The sequence below is a fragment of the Dasypus novemcinctus genome, chromosome 27 (assembly GCF_030445035.2).
Source record: "Dasypus novemcinctus isolate mDasNov1 chromosome 27, mDasNov1.1.hap2, whole genome shotgun sequence".
In the NCBI taxonomy this organism is placed as follows: Eukaryota; Metazoa; Chordata; class Mammalia; order Cingulata; family Dasypodidae; genus Dasypus; species Dasypus novemcinctus.
The window spans coordinates 44801190-44827564 of record NC_080699.1 but is presented as its reverse complement, the minus strand read 5'-3'; the positions used below and the strand labels follow the sequence as shown (position 1 = coordinate 44827564).

The 26375-nt window shown below is 57.9% G+C and overlaps 2 protein-coding genes across 6 annotated transcripts in view; one reads left to right on the top strand and one right to left on the bottom strand.

The window, feature by feature from the left end:
• B3GAT1 (beta-1,3-glucuronyltransferase 1) overlaps nucleotides 1–11870 on the top strand; it is a 30368-nt gene extending 18498 nt beyond the window's left edge. For 2 of the 5 annotated variants that reach the window (XM_071212440.1, XM_058289059.2), the window contains 6 exons: nucleotides 2762–2856; nucleotides 3005–3151; nucleotides 6278–6780; nucleotides 7259–7555; nucleotides 8386–8484; nucleotides 9527–11870. In XM_071212440.1, the coding sequence (XP_071068541.1) occupies nucleotides 2853–2856; nucleotides 3005–3151; nucleotides 6278–6780; nucleotides 7259–7555; nucleotides 8386–8472 (1038 nt within the window). In that variant the 5' untranslated portion in view covers nucleotides 2762–2852 and the 3' untranslated portion in view covers nucleotides 8473–8484; nucleotides 9527–11870. Of the gene's footprint in view, nucleotides 1–2761; nucleotides 2874–3004; nucleotides 3152–6277; nucleotides 6781–7258; nucleotides 7556–8385; nucleotides 8485–9526 lie in introns of those variants that run through there. The other 3 variants (XM_071212441.1, XM_058289057.2, XM_058289058.2) reach the window with 3 other exon arrangements.
• Nucleotides 11871–13653: 1783 nt separating this feature from the next.
• LOC101422785 (beta-galactosidase-1-like protein 2) overlaps nucleotides 13654–26375 on the bottom strand; it is a 53952-nt gene continuing 41230 nt past the window's right edge. The window contains exons 8-19 of the mRNA XM_023591485.3: nucleotides 25499–25569; nucleotides 22501–22585; nucleotides 21279–21416; nucleotides 20727–20807; nucleotides 20216–20322; nucleotides 19333–19473; nucleotides 19010–19081; nucleotides 18673–18751; nucleotides 15982–16069; nucleotides 15569–15680; nucleotides 15195–15311; nucleotides 13654–14697 (exon numbers count right to left, since the gene is read on the bottom strand). Coding sequence (XP_023447253.2) covers nucleotides 14611–14697; nucleotides 15195–15311; nucleotides 15569–15680; nucleotides 15982–16069; nucleotides 18673–18751; nucleotides 19010–19081; nucleotides 19333–19473; nucleotides 20216–20322; nucleotides 20727–20807; nucleotides 21279–21416; nucleotides 22501–22585; nucleotides 25499–25569 — 1178 coding nt within the window. The 3' untranslated portion in view covers nucleotides 13654–14610. The remainder of the gene's footprint in view (nucleotides 14698–15194; nucleotides 15312–15568; nucleotides 15681–15981; nucleotides 16070–18672; nucleotides 18752–19009; nucleotides 19082–19332; nucleotides 19474–20215; nucleotides 20323–20726; nucleotides 20808–21278; nucleotides 21417–22500; nucleotides 22586–25498; nucleotides 25570–26375) is intronic.

Here is a 26375-nt window from a genome sequence, read left to right as displayed (position 1 = left end):
ATATTCACACACCATGCACATACACAAGCATGCACACATGCTCACACACAAATATACAGAAACATACACACACATGCACCCCACACACATACACACACCACACATTTACACACCACAATACAAAAATATGCATACACACATGCACCCTACACATATACACAAACATGCACACACCTGCTGCCCTCATACATATACAAGCCACACAACACATTCACAAACCACACACACAAAAACATGCACACAAGTGCACGCACACACACCACACATATAGACAGGCACACACATACTTGCACATGCACACACCCACCAGCAGCAGTGGGAACTCACTGGTCTCTACCCCACCCAAGATGGAACAAGAAGGCAGATCAAGCCACCCTCCTGAGGACTCAGAACGGAAAGCACCCCCTTGTGCCTGCTCAGCCCTTCAAAGCATCCTCAGCTGCTTGCTGGAGACCTGCTGGCTTGCTCCAGGCGCCCCTTGGGCTCAACTGGGATCTGTGACATCCTGCATGGCTGTGTGCAGCTGTGTAAGAGACTCCGGGGTGAGCAGTTCACCAGGAAAAGGGGACTCTCAACGTCCAGCCCCACAGCAATAAAACAAGACAGACCAGCCACAACATACTATATGGGGAGGTGACTCCTGCAAGGCACAAGCCCTTCCCGAACCAGGCATGGCAGAGACTCTGATTTTCCTACCTCCTCTTTTGTCCTGTGGTAGACACATGGAATGGGCCTTCAGCACAGCCCTGCAGGGCAGATGCTTCTCTGTTCTCCACCGAGGAGACCTGGCTTCACCTCCCTGGGCACCTGCCCTGCTCCATGTTCAGGAGGACCCACCCCTTGGGAGAGCGTTCCTGCCAACAGCCATCAACACTAGCTGCCCTACACGTGCCAAGCACTTCCGTCCGACTGCCCGTGTTGCCCCAATTTACAGATGAGGAAGTTGAGGCTCAGAGAGGTGGAGTGATTTGTCCAAATTCCACCAGCAAGTGGGAAAGGTGGATTTTGCTCCCAGGGCTGACCTCAAAGCCCATCCTCTTGATCTCTGCACTAACTTTCTAGAGCTGGAAGGAAACCAGCAGCCCCCGACCCCATGCCCCGCTGCATTTTAGAGAAAGAAGTGCGAAGGAGCGCAGCGGTGTGCTCAGGCGGTGTGCTGCAGCCCCCTGGCCTCATGCCCCTCCCTGTGCAGCATGCCACACAATGCCGAGAGGTCTCCGTGCCATCCCACGTCCTGCCCCAAAAAGCCAGAGCTGTTCTGAGCGTGCTAGCTCCAACATAAACCCACAGAGCGCAGCTGGAGCTTACTCTGCTCTGACTCTAAGCAAATGGAATGAAAAGGAAGGGTGTCCCTAGGCAGTAACTGGTTTCCCGTAAGATATAAACTACCCCAAGTGACTCTCCTGACTCCACAGTGTGCACGTGTGTACAGGCATGCACACATGCTCACACCCCAGTACGCCAATGGGCATGCATGCACGGGGGGCACGTGCACACCCAAGAATGACTGCTTTGTCCTCTGTGCCCCACTTCTGGTGTTTGCCTCGGGTGTGACGTGTACTCCGGTGGCCTTGCATCTCATGAAGTGAGCCTGCCCACCATCGGCCTGCGGGGAAGCAAGGGGACAGACGGGGGCCTTCGAGGTGAGGGCGGGGGCTGGGGGCCGGCCAGTTTAGGAAACGGTGACACTCTCTCGGTAGAAGACCTTACCTGGCTCATCCACAAGGTCGGAAAAAATTAGAGAAAGGACCAGCCACGGGAAAATGCACTTGCTGAAACCATGGGGCCCAAACGCCTCCTTGTCCCTGGCTCTTGGCTCCTTGCAAAATGCTGGGGCATGAGGGAGAGTACTCAGGGGTGGGGCAGCCAGGCTGTGCCCCCAGCTACCCACTCCCTGCAGACACAGTCTGCGTGCTGCACTAGACTCGGCATGAGAGCAAAGGAAGGACAAGGAGGCTGCAGTGTGCTGAGAGGAGCAGACCCCATGTGGCATCTCTGCACCTGCTCTCCAGATCCTCATCACTCAAGAGGACAAGACCCTGGCGGAGAGGCCACCCGTGCAGCCTCTGCAGAACGGAGAGAAAATTTGACTCAGGCTCATTTGTGCAGAGAGGGGTACCTCTCCCAAGTCTTGCTGCCTTTGTGGGACCCCTCTTCTCCTTGCCAGCACCCAGCCACAGAGCCTGGAGCTCTGCAAAGGAGGCTCCGATTTCCTGTTGATGACGTCAGAGGAGGACCAGGGCCCACCCCAAAGCGTCTCTTCCTTATCCTCAAGGAAACCCCACCCCCATCTCTGACCCCTTTATCCAGGCTGTGAACAATCCAACATGGGCCCAAATATTAGGACTTAAGAGGAGCGGGTGTTTCTTGGGCACTTACTGCATACCAGGATTCGAGAGGTAATGTCCTGTGATGTAGGTATTGACATTTCCCCCATTTTATTGATGGAGAGCTTTGGCAGAGAGTTGATGTCGCTTAGCAAAGGTCACACAGCTTGGTGGCGCAGCTGGGATTTGGCCCAAGGCAGGGTGCCTCCCAGGTCTGGGACCTTAACTGCTGCACCCTGCCTATGGTCATAAACGTGCCCATGCCACCACGGACCACTGGGCTTGTCCCCGTGCCCATGGTAAGGACAGAGGCTCACTTCACCCTGGCAGGCACAAGTGAGGGCCCGGCAAGTGCCCCCGTGAGGCTTGGTGGAGGAAGTCTCGACTGGCGCATGTCCTGGATCCCGGCTATGTCCCTCTGCTCTCTCTTGCAGGTGTCCACCTCCCAGGGTTCCTGACCCCTCCCCTGGACAGCCACCCCTTCCCAGGCTCCGCCGGGCCGGACCCTCCAAGCCAGCCTCCGCAATGGGTGGGTTGTGAGTGCCGGTAAGACGTGCTGGCCAACATTTCGGCTTCTCGGCTCCCTCTGTGCCTGACCTGCCGCCCATTCCTGTTCTTTTTTCCCTGTGCTCGCCACTTCCTGCCGCCGCCCCGCTCCTGACCTTCCCACCGCTCAGGTAATGAGGAGCTGTGGGCCCAACCAGCCTTGGAGATGCCGAAAAGACGGGACATCCTGGCGATCGTCCTCATCGTGCTGCCCTGGACGCTGCTCATCACCGTCTGGCACCAGAGCACCATCGCGCCCCTGCTGGCGGTGCACAAGGGTGAGCCGCCCTGGCAGATGCCCTGGCAAGGGCACAGGTAGCCTGGAGTTTACCGGAGCTTCCCTGCGCATCGCGGAGCGCAGGGCACCCGCGGCCGGGGGCTTCCATGCGCACGTGCAGAGCGCAGGACGCCAACAGCCGGGCCTTCTCTGTGCCCTGTGGCTGGTAGCTGCTGCAGGGACGGCTGAGCCAGGGATTCCTTGTGGATGCTTTTGAGAATCTAGTGAAAGCTTACACACACACACACCAAACACACACAGGGACAACGTCCACAGAAGCATGCAAAGCCACAAACCACACACAGACATACACACAGGACACATATACAGGCACAGAACCACACTGACACACAGACACAGCACGCGGCATACAACTTGAGGATAGGTGTGCACCGGGAACCCTCAGCAGCGGGCGAGGAGGGATGGGTGGAAAGGGTTCCTGGGCTGTTTTGGGTTTTTAAAACTTTCTGGGATACTATTTTGCTTTCTCCTCCCTTTCTGGCCTAGTCCTGCTGAGTGGGAAGCAGGTGGGAGAAAGGCAAGGCCTGTCAAGCCAGCAGGGATCAGTGGAAGAACGGGCTGGAGCCCTCTCCTCCTGGCCCCAAGCCCAGGGTGCCCGCACACCCAGATCTCCTGCATCCAAAACCTCCTGTCTGGCCTGACCCCTCGGGGCTTCATCTTCAGAGTCTCCATCTCTTTGGCTCTCCCCGCCCTGCCAAGCACAGAATCAGTACTTTAGGGCAGCAGTTCTCACACTGAAATGTGCATGGAGGGTGCTTGGTAAAGCATAAATGTGCCAGACCCACCCCAGGGAGAGAGAGCAGGGCCTGGGGGCCCATTTAACCTGCAACTGCCGGGGGACTCTTGGTGTCCATGAAATGTCCCCTCCTAGTCACCTCCAGTGAGTCCTGATACCCCAGAGAGGACGGGTCAAGCTAAGAACTGCAGGCCCCACTGCGCAGTGCTGGCCATGCATGGCCTCGACTCCCGGCACTGGCCCATCCTGTCCCACCCACCCACACTTTGGCTCTCAGCCTCTCAGAACTTTTGTGAGCACACAGATTCCTCATTCTCTAGGAGTTAAAGCTCCCCCACTTCTCCACCTGTCTTATCACGTCCATCATGGAGCTCGAGGGCCGAGACCCCAGCCCGCCTGCGAAGCGCTGGTTTAACTCCTGAGCATGGCGACTTGGCATTCGCTTCTCCCAGGACACGCCAAGAGGAAGCGAACGCTGCCCTTAAGTGAGCTCAGGAGAACTGAAGGGCTGTGCCGCTCAAAGAGCGCAGACGCCAGGGGAGAAGGCAGAGAGCGGGCTCCTAACACACACCTTCGGGCCACCTGTCTGGGATGGCCTGGTGTCAGCAGCCTGGGCAGAATGTCTGAGTCCCGCTTCCCAGGCCTCGGTCTCCCAAACCCTCCTGACTGCAGGGTAAATCTGTCTTCCGCACCTGTGAGAATCCTGACAACATGCAGCTTTCTTCCTGCAGCCTGGCTGCCTCTGCCCAACTTAATCCAACACTCCTCCGGGGAGTCACATTCGATCACCTGCTCCTGGCTTGGTCCTCCCCCGGCCGGCCCGAGGCCTGGGTAATGGCTCCAGGCCACTGCCCACATGTCCCTTGGGGCCATTAGCCTGGGAAGCCCTCGGAGCCAGAGCAGTCTGCTGGGTCATCTGGCTGTCCCCCAGCCCACTTCAGTGTCCGTGCAGACACCCCCAGGCCCTGATGATGGAGCACAGAGGCTAGCAAAACGGCAGGCCTTTAAAGCCCCCATGTGAGTGGCTCCTTTTGTCCTTTCTGAAGCCGCATGAGGTCATGTGTGCATACAGCTGGTGCTGGCCTCCTGCAGATGGGGAAATGACCGTCACCATGGGCTCTGAGCCCTTCTCGCGTTACCGACTGGTCAGTGTAAGAACTCTAGGAAGCCAGTACTATTATTAGTCCATTTTACAGCAGTGGCAAGTGAGGCCCAGAAGTGCAGGGACTTGCTCAAGGTCACCCAGATAGTGAGTGACAGAGCTGGGTCTGAGCCCAGGCACCCAGATTCCACAGCCTGAGCTCGAGAGTCTCTCACGGGGGTGCTTAGTGCCTGCATCCTCCAAACAGAAGGGGTGACTGGAAGGGGTGCCCTAAAACAAGAATCCCACAGCCCTGATTTCTCTTGCTGATTGGGCTGCTAGATGCACCAGGGAGGAATCTAGTACCCACGTTACGACGTAAGAGAAAACTTTATAACCAGGAGGGCAGGCTGGCTCACGGAGGCAATGTGTTTCCCGAGCCTGAATCAAGGCTAGATTTCCACAAGTGAGCAGTGACTCTCGCAATACCCTTGGGGTGAAGATGGGTATGCATTGGCTGGATGAGAGGAGAGCAGGACTCAGTGAGTACGGTCAGGCTCCCAGTGGCCCAGGGAAGGAGCAACGCAAACCAGTAGGAAGGCTAACAGGTCCCCACCCTGTCCTGTGTGTATCAAAATGTAGGAAGGGCTAGAACCTGCAGCTATGGAGTCAGCATTCAAAACTACCCTGACAACTATGGGCAAAAATCACTGGCATAAAGCACAGTAGTTAAATCTTAAGTTCTGTACCAAGGCTCAAAGATTCAGTTAGAGAAGGTCCAGCAGGATGGGAGAGACCTCACTTGACTGGTGGGGTATGGACACATTGGCGTGAGCTGACTTCAGGCTCCTGCAGAGTCCAGGTGGGCTGCAGCCTCTTCCCCCCCAGGAGGCGGCCCCACTGCTCTCGGCCAGCCCACCCCTGTGCGGCCAGTGTCATCGGCCCCGGGCCCAGTGAGGAGGATAGCCTGGTGGCCAGGGTCTGGGAAACTGGATGCCTGTGGACCAGGTACCTTTCAGCACCTGTGGGAGCTGAGGATCCCATCTGGAACGTGGCCAGCTGCAATCCTTCTTGTAGCTCAGGGCTGTCCAATGCGACAGGAGGGGCGACCTCATTTCTAGGTCATTCTGGGAATTGGAATTAGGCCGATCCCCACCAGGGCGGTGGGTGGGCGGCAGGGGCTGCTGACCACCGTGCAGAAGGGGAGATGAGGCGGACCTGGGCGCGCCCTCCTGGGGTGGCCCCCCGGCCCAGCGCCCCTTCCCCCGCCCCTCCCGTTGTCCCCGCAGATGATGGAGGGGGGCGCAGCGGGGCGCCGGGCGCGGACCCCCGGGAGTACTGCATGTCGGACCGCGACATCGTGGAGGTGGTGCGCACCGAGTACGTGTACAGCCGCCCGCCGCCCTGGTCCGACACGCTGCCCACCATCCACGTGGTGACGCCCACCTACAGCCGCCCGGTGCAGAAGGCCGAGCTGACGCGCATGGCCAACACGCTGCTGCACGTGCCTAACCTGCACTGGCTGGTGGTGGAGGACGCGCCGCGCCGCTCGCCGCTGACCGCGCGCCTGCTGCGCGACACGGGCCTCAACTACACGCACCTGCACGTGGAGACGCCGCGCAACTACAAGCTGCGCGGCGACGCCCGCGACCCGCGCATCCCGCGCGGCACCATGCAGCGCAACCTGGCGCTGCGCTGGCTGCGGGAGACCTTCCCGCGCAACGCCAGCCAGCCCGGCGTGGTCTACTTCGCCGACGACGACAACACGTACAGCCTGGAGCTCTTCGAGGAGGTGCGGGGCGGGGACGAGGAGGAAGTACCTGGAGGGCCGGGGCTTCTGGGCGTGGCCCCCCGGGGACCCCGGGGCCGGGAGACGTGGCAGGGTGGGGAGAACCAAAGCAGCGATGGGAACCCTCACTGCGGGTTAAGGGGCAGCCAAGGCACCAATGCAAGAAAGTCGGAGTTCCAAGCTCCTAAAATCGCGTCCTGGGCCTAAAGGCTGCCAGGCGAAGCGGGACTCGTGGCAGGGCCACCCGAGACCGCTGTGGTGCGATGGTTTGGACCCCGCAGTCCAACGTGGAAGCTGAGGGTTTTGCGGGAAGGAGAGCGGCGGCTCTGCCCGGGGGCAGGTCAGCTGGTGTGAGAGGCAGGGTCCTGCCAGCAGCCGCCTCGCAGCCCACCAAGCGGGGTGGCGTCCGGAGGTGGGTTGGGGCTGGAGGCATCCATGCTCCTAGCGCCCTGGGCAGCCCGACTCTCCGCCCCGTTGGCAGATGCGCAGCACCAGGAGGGTGTCGGTGTGGCCCGTGGCCTTCGTGGGCGGTCTTCGGTACGAGGCCCCTCGGGTGAACGGGGCCGGGAAGGTGGTCGGCTGGAAGACCGTGTTCGACCCCCACCGGCCCTTTGCGATAGACATGGCCGGGTTTGCCGTCAACCTGCGGCTGATTCTGCAGCGCAGCCAGGCCTACTTCAAGCTGCGCGGCGTCAAGGGGGGCTACCAGGAGAGCAGCCTCCTCCGCGAGCTCGTCACCCTTAGCGACCTGGAGCCCAAGGCAGCCAACTGCACCAAGGTAGGAGCCTCAGCCCCGACCCCAGAGACGCACACATTTCCAAGCCCAGTGGGACTCTCCCAGCTGTGAGGGAGATGGAAACCAAGACCTCAAAACGGCGTGCACATATGAACCAGCCTGGGACAGACCTCCTTACACATCCTCCCAGCCAGGCCGTTGTCACCGCTAAGGCAGGTGGGAACTGGGGAGGAGGTGGCCATCAGACAGTCACAACAAAGGACTGCTCGCCTCCCTCAAACCAGCTGTGCTGTGACCTCCCGGCCGAGCACACACCTGCGTGCATATGCGCTGATGCACACGCACAGGTGCACGTGCCTCCTTCAGCTTCAACGTCTCAGCCTAGGGCCAGGGCTAGCACTTGACTGCGCTGAAGGGCCCCAAAGAAATTTCTCCTAGGGGGCATCACAAGCAAGAGGAAGCCTTAGGCCTTATTTGTCTGCTTTCAGTAGCCTTGGACTTAATGCTTCCGATAGACACCTTGTTGCACACGTACAAATAGCAAAAACAATCCATGGGAGCGGATGTGCTTGCAGTGGAGCGCCAGCTCCCTGCATGGGAGGTCCTGGGTTCGGTTCCCAGTGCCTCCTAAAGAAAAGAAAACAAAAAGCCAACTCGGGTAAGCTGATGTGGCTCAGCGGTTGAGCACCGGTTTCCCACATACAAGGTCCTGGGTTCAATCCCCAGCCCTGATACCTAAGGAAAAAAAAGAGAATGATCCAGAAGACCTTGATGGAGCAAGAGTGGAGAGGGCCGGGGCAGGTGTGGGAGGAGCAGGGGAGGGCCACACGCGGCCGGGGCCCCCCACTTTGCGCTGTTTCTCGCACACGCAGATCCTGGTCTGGCACACGCGGACGGAGAAGCCGGTGCTGGTGAACGAGGGGAAGAGGGGCTTCACCGACCCGAGCGTGGAGGTCTGAGCCTGGGACCAGGTATAAGGGCAGGGGGAGGACCGTGCAGCTGGACCCAGCGTGACTCTCCACGGCCTCTTCCTCCTGGTTGTGGGAGGGCAGGGCAAATGGGGGCAAGCGGGCGAAAGGGGCACAGCTCAGCTCACCCCCTGGCTGTGCTTCACAGAATTTGAGAGGTGCCATCTGGCACCCACACAGCTGGGTCCTTCTGCCACCTTCCAGAAACCTCCTCGTGCCGTCCCTGTCGGTACTGTACTGGCCACGATGCCGGTGCTGTGCCAGAAGAGCCCCATCTGGGCTCTCACTCTCCCGGGCTCCATCTTCCCCTTTCCTCTCTTCAGTCCTGTCGCTTTTCACTTTATCAGCAAGTCCAGGGGTCCTCTCAGATCCCTGTGCTCCCACGTCTCGCTGCAGTCCCCTCCTCCATAACATGGGCTGTTGGGGACCCTGAGAACAATCTCTGGCACAGAGGAAATCCTCTGGCAGTGTTGCTAGTGTTTAATGATTCTTTCAAGCCCTCTTTTGAAGTAAGCCACAGGTTTTGTCTACATTTAGAGCTAAAGAACAGCTGTTCAGGCAAGCTAAATGGCTAGTCCAAGACCACCCATTTAACGACTGGCAAAGCCAGGAGTTTTCTATCCTCTCACCCTGCCTCTCGAAAGCACCCCACTCCAAATTATTTCAGGCAGTGGTGGGAGCTTGGACAGGAGGACATACAACTGTCCTTCTGGCCCGAGTTAAACAACAGCTTCTGGATCGTGTTTGTGGTTGTCCTGCCCCCCCCCCCCCCCACGGGACCACAGAATGCCTATTTCAGTCCTCTGAATCTAAAAAAACCAACTGACAATTCCACATAGAACGTGTCAGTGTAAAGCCACTCTCCCCACCTCCCACCCTCACTGGGTCACTGAAATCCTCTCGTACCTCTGCCCACTGAACAGAGTAGCCACGGAGGACCCCAGAGGGTTGGCTCTGTGGAGCTCCTGGTAGCCTTGCTGGGGTTCGGGGTTTCGGGGCACAGCCAGGCTGCCATTCCCTCACTGGCACCCCTCTTCCTTCACAGGATGCCACCTCTGACCTGTCGTTGGTCTTCCACCCTCTCTCCACGGCTGATGGTCTCTCCAAGGCTAACTCCTAAGGAAATCACCACCACCCTGTTTTCTACTCTGGAGACTTCTGAGAGCCCAGCCCAATGCCAGGACAAGGACCGAAAATTTAAAGCACAGAAATCCCAGGCCTGTTCCCTTCCATTCGGCCTGGCCCAGGGCTGGAGAGACCCAGGGGGCTGGGCGTCCATCTGCAGCTGAGCCGGCCAGGCAGAGGCACGTCCCAGCAGCTCCTGAAGACGCTTCCGGCAGACCCAGCCCAGGAGAGCCGACGTTGCAGGCAGCACACCTGGGACGAGACCCGGCCCCATGGCCGAGGTGGGGAAGAGACCCAGGCCTTCCCCTGGCTCCTGCTTCAGGGCCCAGCTCCCCACCACAGAACAGCCAGCGGGGGCACTAGAGCACCATGACCTGCAGCCCCCTCGGCTCCCTCTTCCCGAGAGCTGCCCCCAAATCCGTGCGCCATGACCTCCGGCCCCCTCAGCTCCTCTCTTCCCGAGAGCTGCCCCCAAATACGTGCACCTTGAACTCCAGCCCCTCAATGCCCTCCTTCTGAGAGCTGTCCCCAAATTCATGCATCATGAGTTCCATCCCCTCAGCTCCCCTGAAATCCACACACCGTGAACCCAGCCCCCTCAGCTCCCCTCTTCCCGAGAGCTCCCCTCCAATCCCACATGCCCTCTGCTCTCCCGGGTTCATGTTTACAGAACATGAGGCTGTCTTCGATCCCAACAGGCAACTAGCCCTGCATGTGGGGTGCCTGGGCCTGCCGCCAGGCCCCCTGTACCTCAGGCTGTGGTGGGAGTGGCACCCATCGTCTGGGCCCACGCCCGCCCAAGCCTTCTCTTCCCACCCAAGGTAAGGGGTGGGCACTTGAGCCAGCACAGGTCCCAGAGTGGACCTGGACTAAGACACCCAGAGGCCCAGGAGCCGCACCACTGCCTCCCGCCACCCCCCTGGGCCCCAGCGCCCCTCTCCTGAGCCAGGGGGACCAGGGATGGCTGGAGAAGCCCCCTGCCCGGAGCTCCCACAGGGCAACACGCTCGGGTTCCGACTGCCGGTGGTAGGGATGGGGGCAGGGAGGCTGCACAAATGGGAAGCGGGGGGTAGTCTACCACTGTTTTGGGGGCAGGGGGGATTAGCAGAAGGACTTAGGGAAGGGGAAGAGATCCTTTGGACCCTGAGGGGAAAGGAGATCTGAGCACATGCTGCTGGGTAAATCATTCTGTTTGAAACACAAAATGGGAAAGGAAATCCCACTCTCCCTAGGTCGGGCGTGTCTGGAGCAAATGCCCCCGTGTCAGCTCCCCCTCGACCCGCCCCAGGGGAGGGACGTCCACCTGCACGGGCTTCCTGGAGGAAGGGCGTCCCACCCCGCCCACGGGCGGGCCCTCTGCTGGCCATTGCGCTCCTGTTCCTGAAAGTCAAGTTGGAAGCACAATTTTCCTGCCGGGTGAAGGAAAAGGAAAGGGCCTGCCCCTGCTGGAAGAGAATCTGCTTTTTTACCTAGAAAGACCCCCCCACTCTATTTGAGCCCCCAGGCCAGCCCCCGGGCCGTCCAGGACCTGCTCCCGGCAGGTGGGGCTGGGTCCAGCAGACCTGACGTTCAAACTGACTGCGGCTGCCGAATTTAAGATGTCATTTCCCGTGGAAATTTCCTCGTGAAACCACCTGAAGGAACAAGATCCTGAGAAGCCGGAGCTGCTGGGCGGGGGGCGGACCCCCGCCTCTTACTCTCTCCTGGTGGCTTTGGCCTTGAGTGGGGCGGCACCCGAGAGGAGGGGGCGGGCCCGGGCGTCCTCACCCTGGACACCACCTGCTCGCTGATGGAAACCAGCCCTGGATGCAGGGTCGGCTGGTGGGCAGCCTTCTTCGCCAAAACCCGGGGCTCGTTTTCAGGAAATCGATGATGAATAACAGAATGGAACTTTTTTTTTTTAAAGAACAAAAATTTTTTTTTCAGATGCTAGTTCACTTGTTTTCACCTAATATCCTCTCTTAGCTGCATGGGTATTTATTTATAATTATAACCCTGGTGGACTGCAGCCATCATCTTTGGGAATGAGTTTGTCCTCATTGGGACGCTTGGGTCCTTGAGGACAATTTGGTTTCTCTGTTCCCTGCTCCCGCACCTGGTGGGACCTGCCCTGCAAAAGGGAGGCCAGGGGCTGGGGGCCCCAAGGACCTGGCCTGGGTGGAGGGTGGAGCCCCAAGCTGCTACACCATCTGGTCTCTTTTTATTTAACTGTATTTAATTTGTTTTCAAAATTAAAAGTCAGATATGGTTTTTAACAGCCCTAATTCTCCCCAGTCCTGCCATATTTTTTTCTCATTTATTAAGGAAACCATGCAACAAATTCGTAAGAGGTGCCTACCAGAACCTCAAACCCAGTGTGGATGATTATGATACCTAGTAGTCATGAGTGGAAAGCACAGCACTTGCCTTCAGCGAGTTAACATTCCAGTGAGAAGAAACACTGTAGCAATTCAGATGTGGTCTGTTCTAAGGGGAAGAAAGAAGTGGGGGGGGGGCTGCTCAGAAAGACACCCGCATCCCCACAGCACAGTCGGGAGCTGCACGAGCCCCTGGGCGGGGGCGTTTGGAGAAGAGGACGCTCCCAGGGAGGAGAGGGGTCCTCAGGTCTGAAGCTCAGTGAAAGATGAGTGGGCAGGGCAGGGGCATGCTGGAGGGGCGCGGCCCCCAGGGGCCAGTGGAGGGCTGTGGCTTTCGCCCTGAGTGAATTGGGAAGCCATTGGGGTGTGGAGCCGAGGTCGTGGTCACCCGCTCTCCAGTGGGGACGGTACACGGGGAACCAGGTGGACGTGAACAGCCCTCAGTGGCCGGGAGGATTCGCCGAGGGACCGGACGTGGGGTCAAGGGAGGCCCGAGCGTCAGGAAGGCGGGGGTCCCACTTCCTGGCACAGGCAGAGGGCACGGGGTGGCCCAGGGCAGTGGGGACTCAGCTTCGGTTCTGGAGGTGGGTCAATGGCTGGTGGCCCCCCGGGCGCATGGAGGAGACACCCGGGAAGCCGGACGGCAGGATCCCAGGGGCGGGGGGGGGGCTGAAGGACGCCAGCTAGAGGCTGGGTGGTGAGCAAGACTCCTCGGACAAGAGACAAGGCCTGAAGGGGAAGCGGCGGCTGGAAGCGGCTGGCACACCGCGGACGTCTCTGTCTCGGCGCGCGGGAGGACCTGCGGGACGCGGGCAGGCTGGAGAAAAGCAGCATCGGCGCGGACACATCCTGCTCGGATTGCACAAAAAAAAATTTCAAGGGGATTCTCTGTTACGGGACTCCCTGCAAGAGTCCTGTAAGTGCCAGCTCCCGGCCACATTGTCCACCAGGATCCCACTCCCTCACAGCCTCGTGGACCCATGTGTTTCTGGAAGCCAGGTGAGGTCACCCTGGCCTGGCCGCAGCCTCCACTCTGGCCTCTCGCTCCCCGGCCAGCGCAGGGGCCAGTGAGTGTGGGCAGAATCCGGCTCTGCCCCTCGTGCTCCCCAGCCACGGCCCAGGCCCCTCCCTCGTCTGGTAATAAGCTCCATTTCCGCGCCTCGGGTCAGCCTCGGGACAGCTGGCCGGCCTTCCCTGTGGCTGCCCCTCCCTGACCCAGCTCCGCCCGCACACCCCGTAGCCTCCTCCAGCGCAGACCGCGTTCCTATCGGAGCTTGTGTGACCCCCACGGCCCGTGAGTCGCTTGGTGTGGGAACAGAAGCAGGTCTCTTATTTGACCACCACTGAAGATAACGTGGCTGTGGCCACAGAAACTGACCCTGCTTGGGAAGAGCAGTCCAGCCCACGGGCTAACTCGTGCGCAGGGCTCTTGGCTGCCCAGCCGGCTCTGCGCCCTGTCCACCATCCCCTGGATGAATCTGTATTTGGCCACAACTTCCAACCCACAGAGACGTCTGGGGGCCCCGGTCTGGACGGACAGTGGTGGTGAGAAGCCAGGGGCACGGGCCACCCACCAGCAGGGTCAGGTCAGCTTCTGGAAGCACGGGCGCCTGTTGGGCTACACGGGGGCTGACCCCAGACGCTTTCACGGGGGGCTGACGGCGGAAGGCCCAGGGACACCAGAGGCCGTCCCCAGAGAGGGTCGCTTAGACTGTAGTGCTTTATTGCAGTTCAGAGCAGCGAACCTGAGCCATCCCAGGATGTGAGCTGAAGCAGACCCCTCACACCTGGACCAGGGAGGCACCTGCGAAGGCAGGCATCTCCTCCTCCTGGCTGCGGGGTTACGGGAGGTAGAGGGAGGAAGCGGGGAGCCACGCCTGGGCCCCCTGATCGCCCCACTCCAGGGGGCCCTGCCCTCCGGCCCTCTCCTCCCTGCAGTTTCTTTGGGATCTATATTTCCTTCTCTATTTACATCTCGTTTATTCTCACTGAGCAAAACAGGAACTATCCTCTAAGTCAGGAAAACTATGTGGCTATATCTGTTTCTGGAAGCTTCTGTTTGTAATCCCATCAGATGGGGACAAAAGGGAACAACCAGTGTGCACCTCTCAAGCGGCGTTTCCTGGGAATCCCTGAGGATGGGCCGGGCTTGGGAAGGGCCCTCACTGCCCAGGCGTCCTGACAGCCCCCCGCATCTGCCCTCTACTGATGGCCCTAACTCACTGTCTCAGAAACAAAGGGCCTACGGGAGGTGGCAGGGCCCGTGGAGGACCTTCCCTCGGGCAGCACGTGTGAATCCAGCAGCCTTTGAGGACTCTGCTTCCCAGGCAGGGACTCACGCCTCAGTACCTGCCTCGGAGGCCCCGGTTCTCACCGCACCGTGGCCTGATTAGGCGCCGCAGCCCCAGAAGCACGGGGTGCAGCCAGAGTGCCTTGGCACGCCAGGCCCGGGGAGGCAGGTGCCCCTCCCTCCCCCCACACTGACTTCTTTAGCTCTCCAAGATCTGGGGTCCTGACGGGAGGAGGCAGGTAAGGCCACGGGGTTCCCTGAGGTTGCTACTTAAAGAAACTCTCTGGGCTCCAGAGGGTGAAGGGAGCACCCGCCAGACGCAGAGAGGCTGGCTGGCCAGCGGATGGTGCTGGCCACTCAGTCAATGTAGTGGTTCCTGCCCAGGTGGGGAGTCTCCATGGACTGTATCACTGGGCCTGCCATCTCCTCCTCAAAAACGATGACCTGGGGAGGGAGAAGGCAGGTGTGATGGCAACCATCATGTGCCAGGGAGTCAGATGAGGGGCCTCAGGGTGCTGCCCTAGGGAAGTCCAGGACTGGAAGGGAAGGGTGTGGGCACCTGAATGGAAGGGGTGGGGCGTGGGGAGGGCACTCAGCTGCCCGGAGGGAGAGCGAGGAGAGGCTGAGACGTCTGCCCTCTCATCTGCCCCAGCCAGCTTTAACAGACTGCCTCACAGCTCCCCAGAAGAAGCCTGAGTGCAGAGGGGTGCCTGATGCCAGGGAGGGAGAGGGGGAGCAGGGCTGGGCCAGGCAGACGGAGCTTCCTCTCCAGGGGTTTTCCCCAAACACCAGCCCCGAAGAACAGCCCCGTTTAGGAAGCCCTCGCCGCCTGGGGGAACGGCTGCCCCGCCCACCTGGAGGCAGAGCCTGCAGGGGTCCCCCGCTTCTGAAGGGGTGCCAGGGCCCTGGGAGCGGCGGGCCGGCGGCGGGCTCGCCCCTACCTGGTTGGCTCCTCTGTTCAGCCAGACGCCGGGGAGGTAGAGGGTCTCCTGGGGCCCGACGTCCCAGTAGCGCCCCAGGTTCTGCCCGTTGACGAGCACGGCTCCCTTCTTCCAGCCCTTCAGGCAGAGCGCGGGGTTGAAATGAGGGGCGCGAGGGCAGGGGCGAGGGCCCTCCCCGTGGCTGCCCCGGCCCTGAGGCGGCCGCGCTGCCGGGCAGCAGGGTCAGAGGGCGGTTGCTCCCACGCCCACCCGAGGGAGGCCCAGGGCCCTGCCGAGCGGCCCGTGGACAGAGGGCTACCGGCCCGCACGGCTGTGGGGCCAGAGTCCCCCAGGGGCACCCAGAAGGCGCAGGCAGGCCAGGGGGACCCACTCACCTCCAGCTTCAGAAAGGTGTCCGAGGGGGAAGGGCCGGCCGACAAGATCCCCGAGAAGAAAGCCGGGAAGCTGGGCTCCTCTGGGACAGAGCTCCAGTTGTTGGCGCCGAGCCTGCGGGCGAAATGGGGGTGCGCACACACCCTCAGATCTGGTCCCGGCCACCCGGCCTCCTCCAGTCCCTTCCGCCGCTGTACCAGGCCCGGGGACGCAGCGGGGTGGTGTGACGGAAACACACCGCGCTGGGCCCACGCGCTCCTGGGCCTGCGCTGCCCCGACCTTGGGCCGGGCTTTGGCTCTCTAGGTCCGTTCATGCACCTGGAGGAGGAAGAGGCCGGAGCACGGCACGGGCCTTCCTAGCGCGTGGTGACCACAGCTACGTGTCCACCTGCTCTGGCACAGGGCAGCCACCCACCTCTCAAAGAAGCTCCTTTTCATATCCAGACTGTAGATCCTGAAGTTTTTCAGGGGCACACCATCCAGATAGAGGTTTCCAATGAGACCTGCCAGGAGGAGGCAAGGGGGCGTGAGCCAGGCCACAGGCCGTGGGGCGCTGACCCGGCGGTGGCCAGGGGCAGGCGTGGGAAGGTTCTGGAGAGCCCGAGTGAGATTTCTCCTGGAGTGCATACTGCTTAAGGAGCTCGTCAGCTGGCATCGAACCTCCAGCAGCCCCTGAGGTGGAATGAGGCCCACTGAGCCGCCAGGCCCAGGGACCTGACGAGGAGAGGAAAGCGGCCGAGGGCAAGGACGGTGCCGAGGTGGCCAGAGCAGGCTTCTGGTCTTGTTCCCAGGAGAGGCGGCAGGAGTGCCCCTTGGGGGGCTGACAATTCCAAAACCAAAGAGAATGCGGAAAAAGAGGGGGAACAGAGGTCACAGAGATGTGGCGTTCAGGCCCAAGACTGAATAAATCGCCTGGAGATCTCCAGCAGGACCGAGGATCAAAGACATCTTCAGAAAGTGTGTAAATTGTGAGCAGATGGCAATGTTACCTGGGGATCCAACTCTGAAGAGCTGAGCACACGTGAACTTAATTGGTGCCTCTGGGCACAGGTTGGCTCTGGGTCCCAGAATAGCCCCCTGCATCATCCTGATCAAGATGACTGTCCTGGGCTACGGAGACACCCAGGTCCCACGGTCGTGGCAGGTGGCTCTGGAGCTTAGTGCCTCGTCAGTAGGTCCTACTTTGGAATTTGTGCTCCTGAGTGTGATGGAGTTGAACTCAGATGTGACCTTTCTACACAGCCTCTTCTGACACTTTTACTGAACCTGTGGTTGGCACTGGGGTTGGTGTATGCTCAGGAGACTTGAATCTCTGAACTGACCATGTGCCAGCTGGGCCCTGAGCCTCAGCAGAGCTGCAACACCTACTCTCTGGTTCATTGGACTTACCCAGGCCAGCTAACAGGGAGGTGAGGATGGTCAACCACCACACCAGGGAACTGAGAGAGTCTACAGCTGCAAACAGGAGAATCCCATCCATCAGCCATGTGGGATCTAAGCCCCCTCTCGAATTAGAGGTGGAGTGGACATCACCATCCCAGGGTCCAGAGGATGGAGGAATAAAATGTGGATTAGAGTGGACTTACTGGTATTCTACTGTAGAACTATTGTGACTCTAGCAATGGAATAAATTGTATCACTGATGTGGAGACAGTGGCCACAGGAGTTGCTGAGGGCAGAGAGAGGATAAAAGAGATATGATGTGGGCCACTTTAGGGACTTGGAGTTGTCCTGAATGATATTGCAGAGACAGATGCAGGACATTATATATCCTGCCATAACCCACGGATTCTACTAGGGGAGAGTGTAAACTACTATGGAAACCATTATCCATGTGGTGCAGCAGTGCTCCAAAATGTATTCATCAAATGCAATGAATGAGCCACAATGATGAAAGAGGTTGTTGATGTGGGAGAAGTGGTGATGGGGGAATGAGGAGTGGGGTATATGGGAACCTCTTATTTTTTTAATGTAACATTTTGTGTGTTCTATGTATCTTTAAAAAAAAAAAAGACAATTTAAAAAATTTGCTAAAAAAAAAAAAAAAGATGACTGTCTTGCTCAGGCAGGTGCTGACATGCCAGGGCAAAAATGTAGGCAGGCTTCACAGGGCCTGAAGACTCTTTAATTGTAGGTGAAGTGTGGGATGTCTGCATTGCTGGACAAGAGGTCCATGACCTATAAGACAGTGAACGGTGGTCCAGAAGGTGAGAACTCCATAGTCAAGACCACAGCACACCTCGACCAAGGACCGGGGAACCAAACCTTGGTGGGGCTCCTTCCACCACCAGGAGAGCAGAGGAACTGGAGCAGGGCCTAGAGAGGGAGTTCCCTGGGGGAGGAGCTGGTGACTCAGAGTAAGACTAGGAAACTGCTCGGGAGGAGGGAAGGTGAGCATGGCTAGTGCTGGAAGGAGCGAGGAGGGCCTCAGGGCAAGTCAAGGTCCCCAGGATGCAAGAGCCACCAATCGCGGCATTGTACTGCCTCCCTAGCAGATGGCCAAATGATGCTGTCAAGTCTCCTCTTGGACTTTGCTGGAAATTTTACAAAGAAATAAATACATTTTCCTTCAAAAAGGGCAATTCCAAGAAGCAATTGGGAGGCCACTTGGTCTTCCTTTACCACGGGCCTCCATCACCTTCCTCCATGGGCCTCCATCACCTTCCTCAATCCACAGGCCTCCATCACCTTCTTCACTCCATGGGCTTCCATCACCTTCCTCACTTCATGGGCCTCCATCACCTTCCTCACTCCATCGGCCTCCATCACCTTCCTCACTCCATGGACCTCTATAACCTTCCTCACTCCATGGGCCTCCATCACCTTCCTCACTCCATGGGCCTCCATCACCTTCCTCACTCCATGGCCCTCCAAGATCCTCTCCCTCCATGGATTCCATGACTCCCTCACTCCATGGGCCACCATGACCCTCTTACTCAATGGGCCACTGTGACCCTCCAACTCCATGGGCCTCTGTGTGCTCCTCCCTCCATGAGCCTCCATGACCCCCCTTCTCCATGGGCTTCCATGTCCTGCTGCTCATGCTGACGTAGAGAAAGGAAAGCTGAGCCCTGGCTGGCTTCTCTTGGCATGTGCTTTGACCCACCTTTGCGCTGGCCATCGATATTTTTCCCGTAGTTAACTCGCCCACGATTCTCCACCAAGATCCTCAGTATGGTGTAACCCTGCCAGAAACACAGCAGCTCATGGTGACAACCTGATTAGCTGCCCTAAGGTCACAAGTGCACTCAGGGCTTCTCTGTAGATCCCTCATTCCTCCTTGAGCTCTAAAAACAGGAGTGGACATGTCCCTGTTGCGCAGAGAGCTACCATCTGCCCCTCTCCTCACTCTGCAGTGCCTGTCTGGGTCGTCCTCCTTGATTCCCACCACCTGGCTCAGAAGGCAGCAGCTGCTGGCCATCCCCAGCTCCCAGGCAACCAACCTGGATCAAGGGGATAGCAATCTTGTCGCTGTCATAGTCCAAGAATCCTACAGAAACTGTGTTCACAAACACCTGCCAAAAAGCACAGGAAGCACCCGTGAGTCAGTAGGAGGGGAGGGAAAAGCACAGGGGTTTCTACTAAGCCAAGGAAGAGGTAACCCCTGCATGTGCATGCTCTGAGCAGGGCTGAATGCCATGATGATGGCTCAGTCGCTACAAGCCATGTTGTACAATGGTTAACAGTGGGGTGTGCAGGCTCCCCCCACTGGGATTCGCAGGGAGAGTTGGGGGACTTCGGCTGAATTAAGCACAGGCACTCCTACCTGTCCCCGGTCGCACACCCGACCACTGAGGATGCCAGAGACAGTGATGGTGGTCTCATAGAGGGTGTACCCGAAGGCCTGTCCATTCCCGTTGTTCACTGGCAGGTTCTCCATGTTGACTGGACTTGCAGACGTGATTGGCTAGATGTGAACAGGCAAGGGGAAAGGTAGGGGGCATGCAGAGACGCAAGCCAGGACGCAGATGTGAGCCCCTAGTGAGAGAGGGCTGGAGGCAGGTCCCCACCGGTCGGGGCCACAGGTGGGGGATAAGGGTGGTGCGGGGTGGTGGGTGGGGTTCGGGGATACTAACATTTTTCTTCGTTTTGACTCAGTCCATATTTCATAAACCTATGGGCTTCGTGGGAGTGGCCAATCCAGCCAACTGACCATCTAAGTTCCAGAATTCTGATTTTGACTTCTCATTACACTCAATCTACAGATCAACAGATCACAGGGATAAGTGGACACTAAAAGGGGACAGAAATAATAAATAGAGCAGAATAAATCTCTGCAACCTGGTGGAGTTTTAACTTTTCTCAGCCGCTGTCTCTTCTGCATCCCAGCAGCCCTCTGAGCGAGCATTCTGCCTCCAGCTGCAGGTGCGTTCTGCCCCTCACCCTCCTCATCCGCCCTGGACCAGGGAGGCCCAGCCGCTGAGGCTGGAGAAGGGGAATGCCTGCTCTGTCACTCAGCTTTCCTCCAACTTTTAAATTTTCCCTCCCACTTCATACTCTTGCATGAGTTTGTTCTTCCCTGAGCGCTAAAGCTGGAGAATGGATTTCACAGCTACCACGAGCGGGGTCCAGTACAGCAATCCTGCCTGGGGAGTTTCTTGCTCCCCGCCAGTGACCTCCCCCCACCCCCCACGCCCTGCAGTCCTCACCTCGCCCATATACTTCAGGGCATCCCACAGGGACAGGTAGAAACTGGGCATCACAGGCTCGTATGTGGTCTTCGGAAGAAGGCCAGGTGGGGGAGGCAGGGGGACACCTGTGATACAAAGAGACCAAAAGACCAAAAGCGATCACCTCTCCTCTGGCCTGCCCAGTCCCGGCTCCTCTCCGCGGGCTCAACGTGCTCTTGTATACAAGGGCAAGAGGGGGAAGCAGGTCCGTTCTCGGGACACGTCTAGGCCACCCCAGGGGAGTGGGGGAGTAAGAGGGAGGCTTGCTCATAGCCCCGGAGTCCCAACACCTGTGGCATGCAGAGGCGATGCTGGCAGGACATGATCTCTGATGGACACGCGTGGTCCTTCAAGAGTGCATGTCCTTGTCTAGAACCTCTAGGTGAGCTGCACGCGGACGAACGAGGGCTGAGATGAGGACATGTCTCTTCGGGGGTCCCACAGGACCGAGGGCCCATGCGGGTGCTTGCGCCTGCTGCTGGCTGGGTACCTGAGAGGGAGCTGAAGAACTCTCGGAGTTTGAAGTACTTGGCTGTGTAATCCCCGGCCTCTGTCAGCACAGCATCATAGTCTGCAAGACACCCGGGACCTGTCACTCATGGTGACAGGGAAGCAGAAAGGACAGGCACAGACAGGTGGGGCAGCAGCAGGGGCTTCGTCCCAGCAGTTCTGGAGACAAAACACTTTTGGTCTGAGCAATGCTGTTGGTACGGAGGAAAGGCTGCCTCTGCCCATGACCCCGGCATGCCTCCATTTCCAGCTGAGGGGGCATAAAATGGGGCACCCTTCCTGCCTTCTGGGGACTCCCACTCTAACGCGGGCAGGGGCCACACTCTCACCATCACCGGGGCCGGGAGCGCGGAAAGGCCACCCCTGGTGGTCTGCCAGACACCTCGACTGCCGTGAGGCTCTGGCTGCTCTGGAGTTACGACCAAACTCCACCCTTCAAACCAACCCTCCCTGGCGGCCGTCCACGCGACCCCGAGGAGACCCTCTGAAAGTTGGGGCGAGCCAGGGGGGGCCCACCTCGGGGAGTACTTGCCATAGCTGGTGACGTCAGACATATACCCATCGAAATCCATGGCTCCGTTGATGAAGCCGAAGTTAGTGCCTCCGTGGAACATGTAGAGGTTGATGGAGGAGCCACCACGGACGATGGCTGACACGGTTTTCAAAACCTCTGCAGAAGGAGGGACGGGGCAGTTTGGGACGAGCCGGAAGGCCGCTTGCCTCTCTTGGCCTGCCCTTCTCCACCCGTCCAGCACCCTTCTCAGCTGCCACTCTCACTTAGTGCAAGACAAAAAACAGGACTCACCATTTGAGCTATTAACTAACCACCTCCCAACCCTACCTTTATCAGAAAATGAGCTTATTTCATGAAAAGATATCAGAAGGAGAAACATAAATGGCTAATAAATATACACAACCTAAAACCTCAAATCAAAAACATGCAAACTAAACCATGATCTCTTAGACCCGCAAATACTGAAAATAATTCTAGTATTTAAAGTTGAAGTGTTGATGAATCTCGTTCAATGTGGGTGAGTGAAAACTGCTACAGTTTAGGAAACCTATTGAAATTGTATTGGTCAAGCAATTCTATTTCTGGGAACTTATTATAGAGAAATAATGAAATAATATGATATGCAAAAATGGATGTTCAAGGGTGAGCACTGAAAGGGTGTGGTTAACAACTACAAAAATAAACACGCTGCAAAGACCCATGTGTTCATCAATAAGAGACTAAAGGAGCTCAGTCATCAGGTCGACAGAGGTCTGTGCATTCTTTAAAACGATGATGCAAATCTTTATTTACTGGTAGTACACTACATTTAATAGTATATTACTAGCTATCTGTAATATGGCCTTAGCTGATACCAGCAGGTTTAGACCCCATTTGTATACAAATCAGCCCTCTCTCTCGATAAGTGAGGTGCTGGAGATGTTCTCTCTGGCTTTTGGATTCTTTTCTTTACTTCTTTATACTTCCTCTGTATTTTATGAATGTTTGCAATAGGTATGTATTACTTTTCCTAATCAGAAAGAAAAAAAAAAAAAACATAATAAAGCAATATTGAAAGTCCTGCCATTTGCTTCAGGTGTCAATACAAGTGGCTTTCAAATGTCAAGAGCTGCCTCTTGCACACCAGTAACTACAGAAGCCTTGTGCTCTGTCCCTAATTTCCACCAATTAGCTGGGTATTTGAAACATTCCTACTCTGCAGGGCAATCTGCACCCTGATGTAAGGAGCCACAACACTCACCAGAAGAATCCAAGATATGGTGCGGGCCTCCCCAGGAGTCAAACCACCCCGTCCAGTACTCCATCACCATCTTGGGCTGAACGCCCTGGGCACAGCAAAACAAGAGGTTAATGGACAGGCTGACCACAGGAAAAGATGGGAGCCCTTCCTGGGCGGGCGGCAGGGGAGGGGAGAATCCCAGGACCCCATCCTCCCAACTCTGCCCTGACTATAGACCCCTGCCTTCGAGGCCATCCAAGGTGGAACACAGGTGAGGGCCAGATGCCTTCACACCCACAGGCCATGAGGTATGGCCTCCAAGCCTGCAGGTGTGAAGGTGGAGGAAGCCCCCAGCGTGGAGGAGTGGACCCTGATGGGTTAATGTGGTTTAAATGTGCATGCGGAGCCAGCAGGGAAACACTGGTGTCTGTTCAATTTACATCTTCCTTAGACTCCATCTTCAGCTGTAGAAGCCTCCTCCAAGCTTTCCCTGTCCTCTTGTTGGATGCAGGGTGACTCCGTATCTGAGGGATATGCTGTGGCCATGGGTCCCTCAGCTGCTGCTTCCCTTTAGCTGGGAAAGCCAGAAGGCTGGGAATTCAGTGCATCCCTCTTCAAGGTCTAGCTTTGTTTAAACAAGTTGTGCAAACCTGGGGCAGGAGAGAGCGCCTTACATTACAGCCACTTGGAGTGCAGGCTTTGCAGCCAGTGTGTCTGGATTTGCACCGGGCTGGGGCACTTAACGTATCTTAAAATATTTCCGAATACGACTGACTTTGGGACATGACTGCACCGAGTAGGCAAGACTCCATCGCCCAGAGCACATTCCACTCGGCCCTGATTCCATGAAGCTCCTGGTGGGAGGTGCGAGGACCAGTGCTCCAGGAAGGACTTCAGGTACTCAGTGACGATGGGCTGGACCTTCTGTCTGTGATGCCCTTATACTCAGAGGGCCATGCAGATGGAACAAAACCCAGGCAAGTGGGCCCAGGTGGCAGGGCAGGTGATGATCCAGTTAGCAGGTGGTACCAGTCACCCACATAAAGGCCAGAGTAGTTACAGGAATTTTTAGGAAAACAGGTTGTTTGATGTCCTTCTCAAGCTGTCTCCACCCCAGGAAGGGGACAAGCTGTACACTTAAAAGTGGCTGAAAGGGATCATTAGGTTCTCAGCCCCACATCTCAGTAGACTCCAGGCCAGGACAGGGTTCCACGGCTTGAGGCACAAGGGCCAAGGGCAGGGGGTGCCCCCAGGGCCCAGGTGACCGCACTCCATGGTCGAGGGGCAGCTCCGAGATCAGCCAACCACGCCAGCCTCCCCTGTCCACTACTCCCCGGGCGTGCTCTCGGGCAAGGTGCTTCACCGGCTCTAAGTGTGAAATGGCAATATCTGCATGCAGCTCCTGTGGTCACTGGCGGGGTTAGACGAGGTAATGTACTTCAAGCACTCCGCACGCAGATCCCGGCACGCAGGAAGTGTTCAAACCCAGCAACACCCGAATCATACCACGTCGTTACCGACGAGCACCGCGTACTGGATATTCCAAAGCTAAGCAGAGCTGGCATCCGTGCGTTCGAGGGAGCCCGTGAATAACAAGGAGGCATCCACGTCTCCTTTGGAAAACTGTCATGCCTGAGAAAGCTTTGAGATGAGGGCATGAGGTGTTTCAGCAGAGTCACTCTGTCAACAGGACGGCGTGGCCTGGAACGGCTCAGGAGCGGCTGCTTCTCCAAGGAGAAAGGGGAACTTGTCAGCAACAAGCCCCGTCTCATCTCAGCTACCGGCCTAAGTGCTTTCCAAATACCACCTCGTTACGTCCTCGCAGGAAGCGATGCCTGTGTACCACCATGCCCATTACTGAGGAGGAAAGAGGCTCAGTTAAGCCAGCTGCCCAAGGTCTGGCCAGGGCGAGGCAGAGCGGGCGGGAGGCTCGCAGCAGCCTCCGCACCTCTTGGACGGCATCGTTCACAATTCTGCTTAGTTATTTGTGCAAGTACTTGTTTCGCATTTCTCTTTCCAAGTAGGTGATCAGGCCATCGTCTTATTCACCCCAGTGTAACAGGACCAAGTCCGTTCCGGCATCGAGCAGGCCCCGGTGAACGTTGGAGGGGAAGGAAAGCACAGGGAGGGTGGAAGGAAGCTACTCATCCTGGGTGAAGCCAGGCAGGCATGGAGCGCCCTGCTTCCACCTCCTCCCTAAAGCCTTCCCTGCCCATTCTGGCTGTCCATCCGGATTCCAGCAGCAGCTGCAGCCTGTGCTCCTGCGTCCCTCGCCCTCCACTGGGTGGCACTGGAATGGGCCACAACCTCTGCCCTAAAATGGCAGTCTGGAATGGAGCCGAGAGCGTGTGGCTGACACAGACGTCCCAGTGGTGCCACCTGGGGCTGGGTGGTGGTGGTCTGGGTGTTTACCCCTCAAGGAGGTGGCATGAAGACGGGCTGTGGATGGACTCAGGGGGGACTGCAGGTGCCTTGGCCCAGGCCACACCTGTCTCCTCAGGAGGAAAGAAACAATCCAAAGAAGCTTCAACCGCAAGTCCCATCAATCCAATGGATGCTGACATACAGCCAGAAGATACGTCCTCTCCTTCCGTCTTCCTGATGACAGTGATCTTTCTTGCTCCTGAATGAGCCGTCTGGATTAGTTGAGTCCACAAGCCCATTTGGAGCCCTTTGGAGTATGCCATCCTTGGGCTTTCAAAAAGGTGCCCCCTTTTCAGGAGGCAGGTACCGCCTGCACAGCCGCCCCTCGAAGCTCTTCTGAGCTGCTGCCCTTGCCGGGGTCCGGCACATGGGCACAGGGCACAGGACAGGAGCTGAGTACCAGAGGCTGGCTGTGAGCCGATGGCTGCGGGACCCAGAAATCCCTCCCACCATCCTTGGGACCCCTGACACGGCTAAGGGTGTTCCCAAGCACAGCGGCCTTCCTGACCAACAGGCTCAGTTTCACTTGTTAAGAACTCTTGCTCTTGTGTTGAGCAAGGCGGGCAGTTTCCAGTTTCCTCTGGGTTCAACTCACCTGGGCTCCCAGGAGAACATCAGTCAGGAACAGTATCTCCTTTTGCGACTGTAAGTTGATCGTGGCCAGCACTGGGAAGGGGAAGGAGAAACAAAATACTATCTCAAAGCCAGGACGAGCCTGTTCTCTATCCACCAGCATAATGAATCAAGTAGCCTCCCATCTCCAACTGCACGTGACACCTCAAGGTCAGCAGATTTATCACATGCTCGTGGAGATCCCACCACGCAGCTCGGACCCCACAGTGCAGTCGTTCGCTGAGACCTCGAAGCACTGCCGTTTTTATAACATGCGTGCATTTCTGTTTGTGGACTGAACACGTGCACGGAACTTGAAGGGCTTGGCTGTCTTGGTCTACCCAGCTTGAGAACCTGACCACTAAGCTCCTCGCCTGCTTGCTCTTTGTGCTGACAGTTGACGCACAGCCCACCAGCCTTGGCCTGAGCTCCAGGGGGCCCAGGGGTATCGGCGGCAGATGGAGCCAGCTCAGCCACCCTGACACTCCCATAGCGTCATGTGATGAGCAGTGACAGGATACAAACAATAGCCGAGGCTACTGAGGTGAAAAAGCTCACCTCCGGCCACATACCCAGTGAAGAGCACAGCAGCGGTGCCAACCCAGCGCACGTGACCCAAGCCCACTGTCCTGCGGTGGTACAGTCCCCTGGCCACCAGCCGATGGTGGTGCCCCTGCGCCCAGACATCGACACACCTGCAGTCCTATCGGAAACTAGTCGGGCAGAATCCTCGCACGTCAACAGGGTTCCTACGCCCGGCTGAAAAGTGCCTCCTGTCCCACCTGGCACCCCACTAAGAGAAAAGTAAAGAGCACAAAGGTACAAAGCCCTGGGGGCCGAGAACTGGAGTTGGGACACGA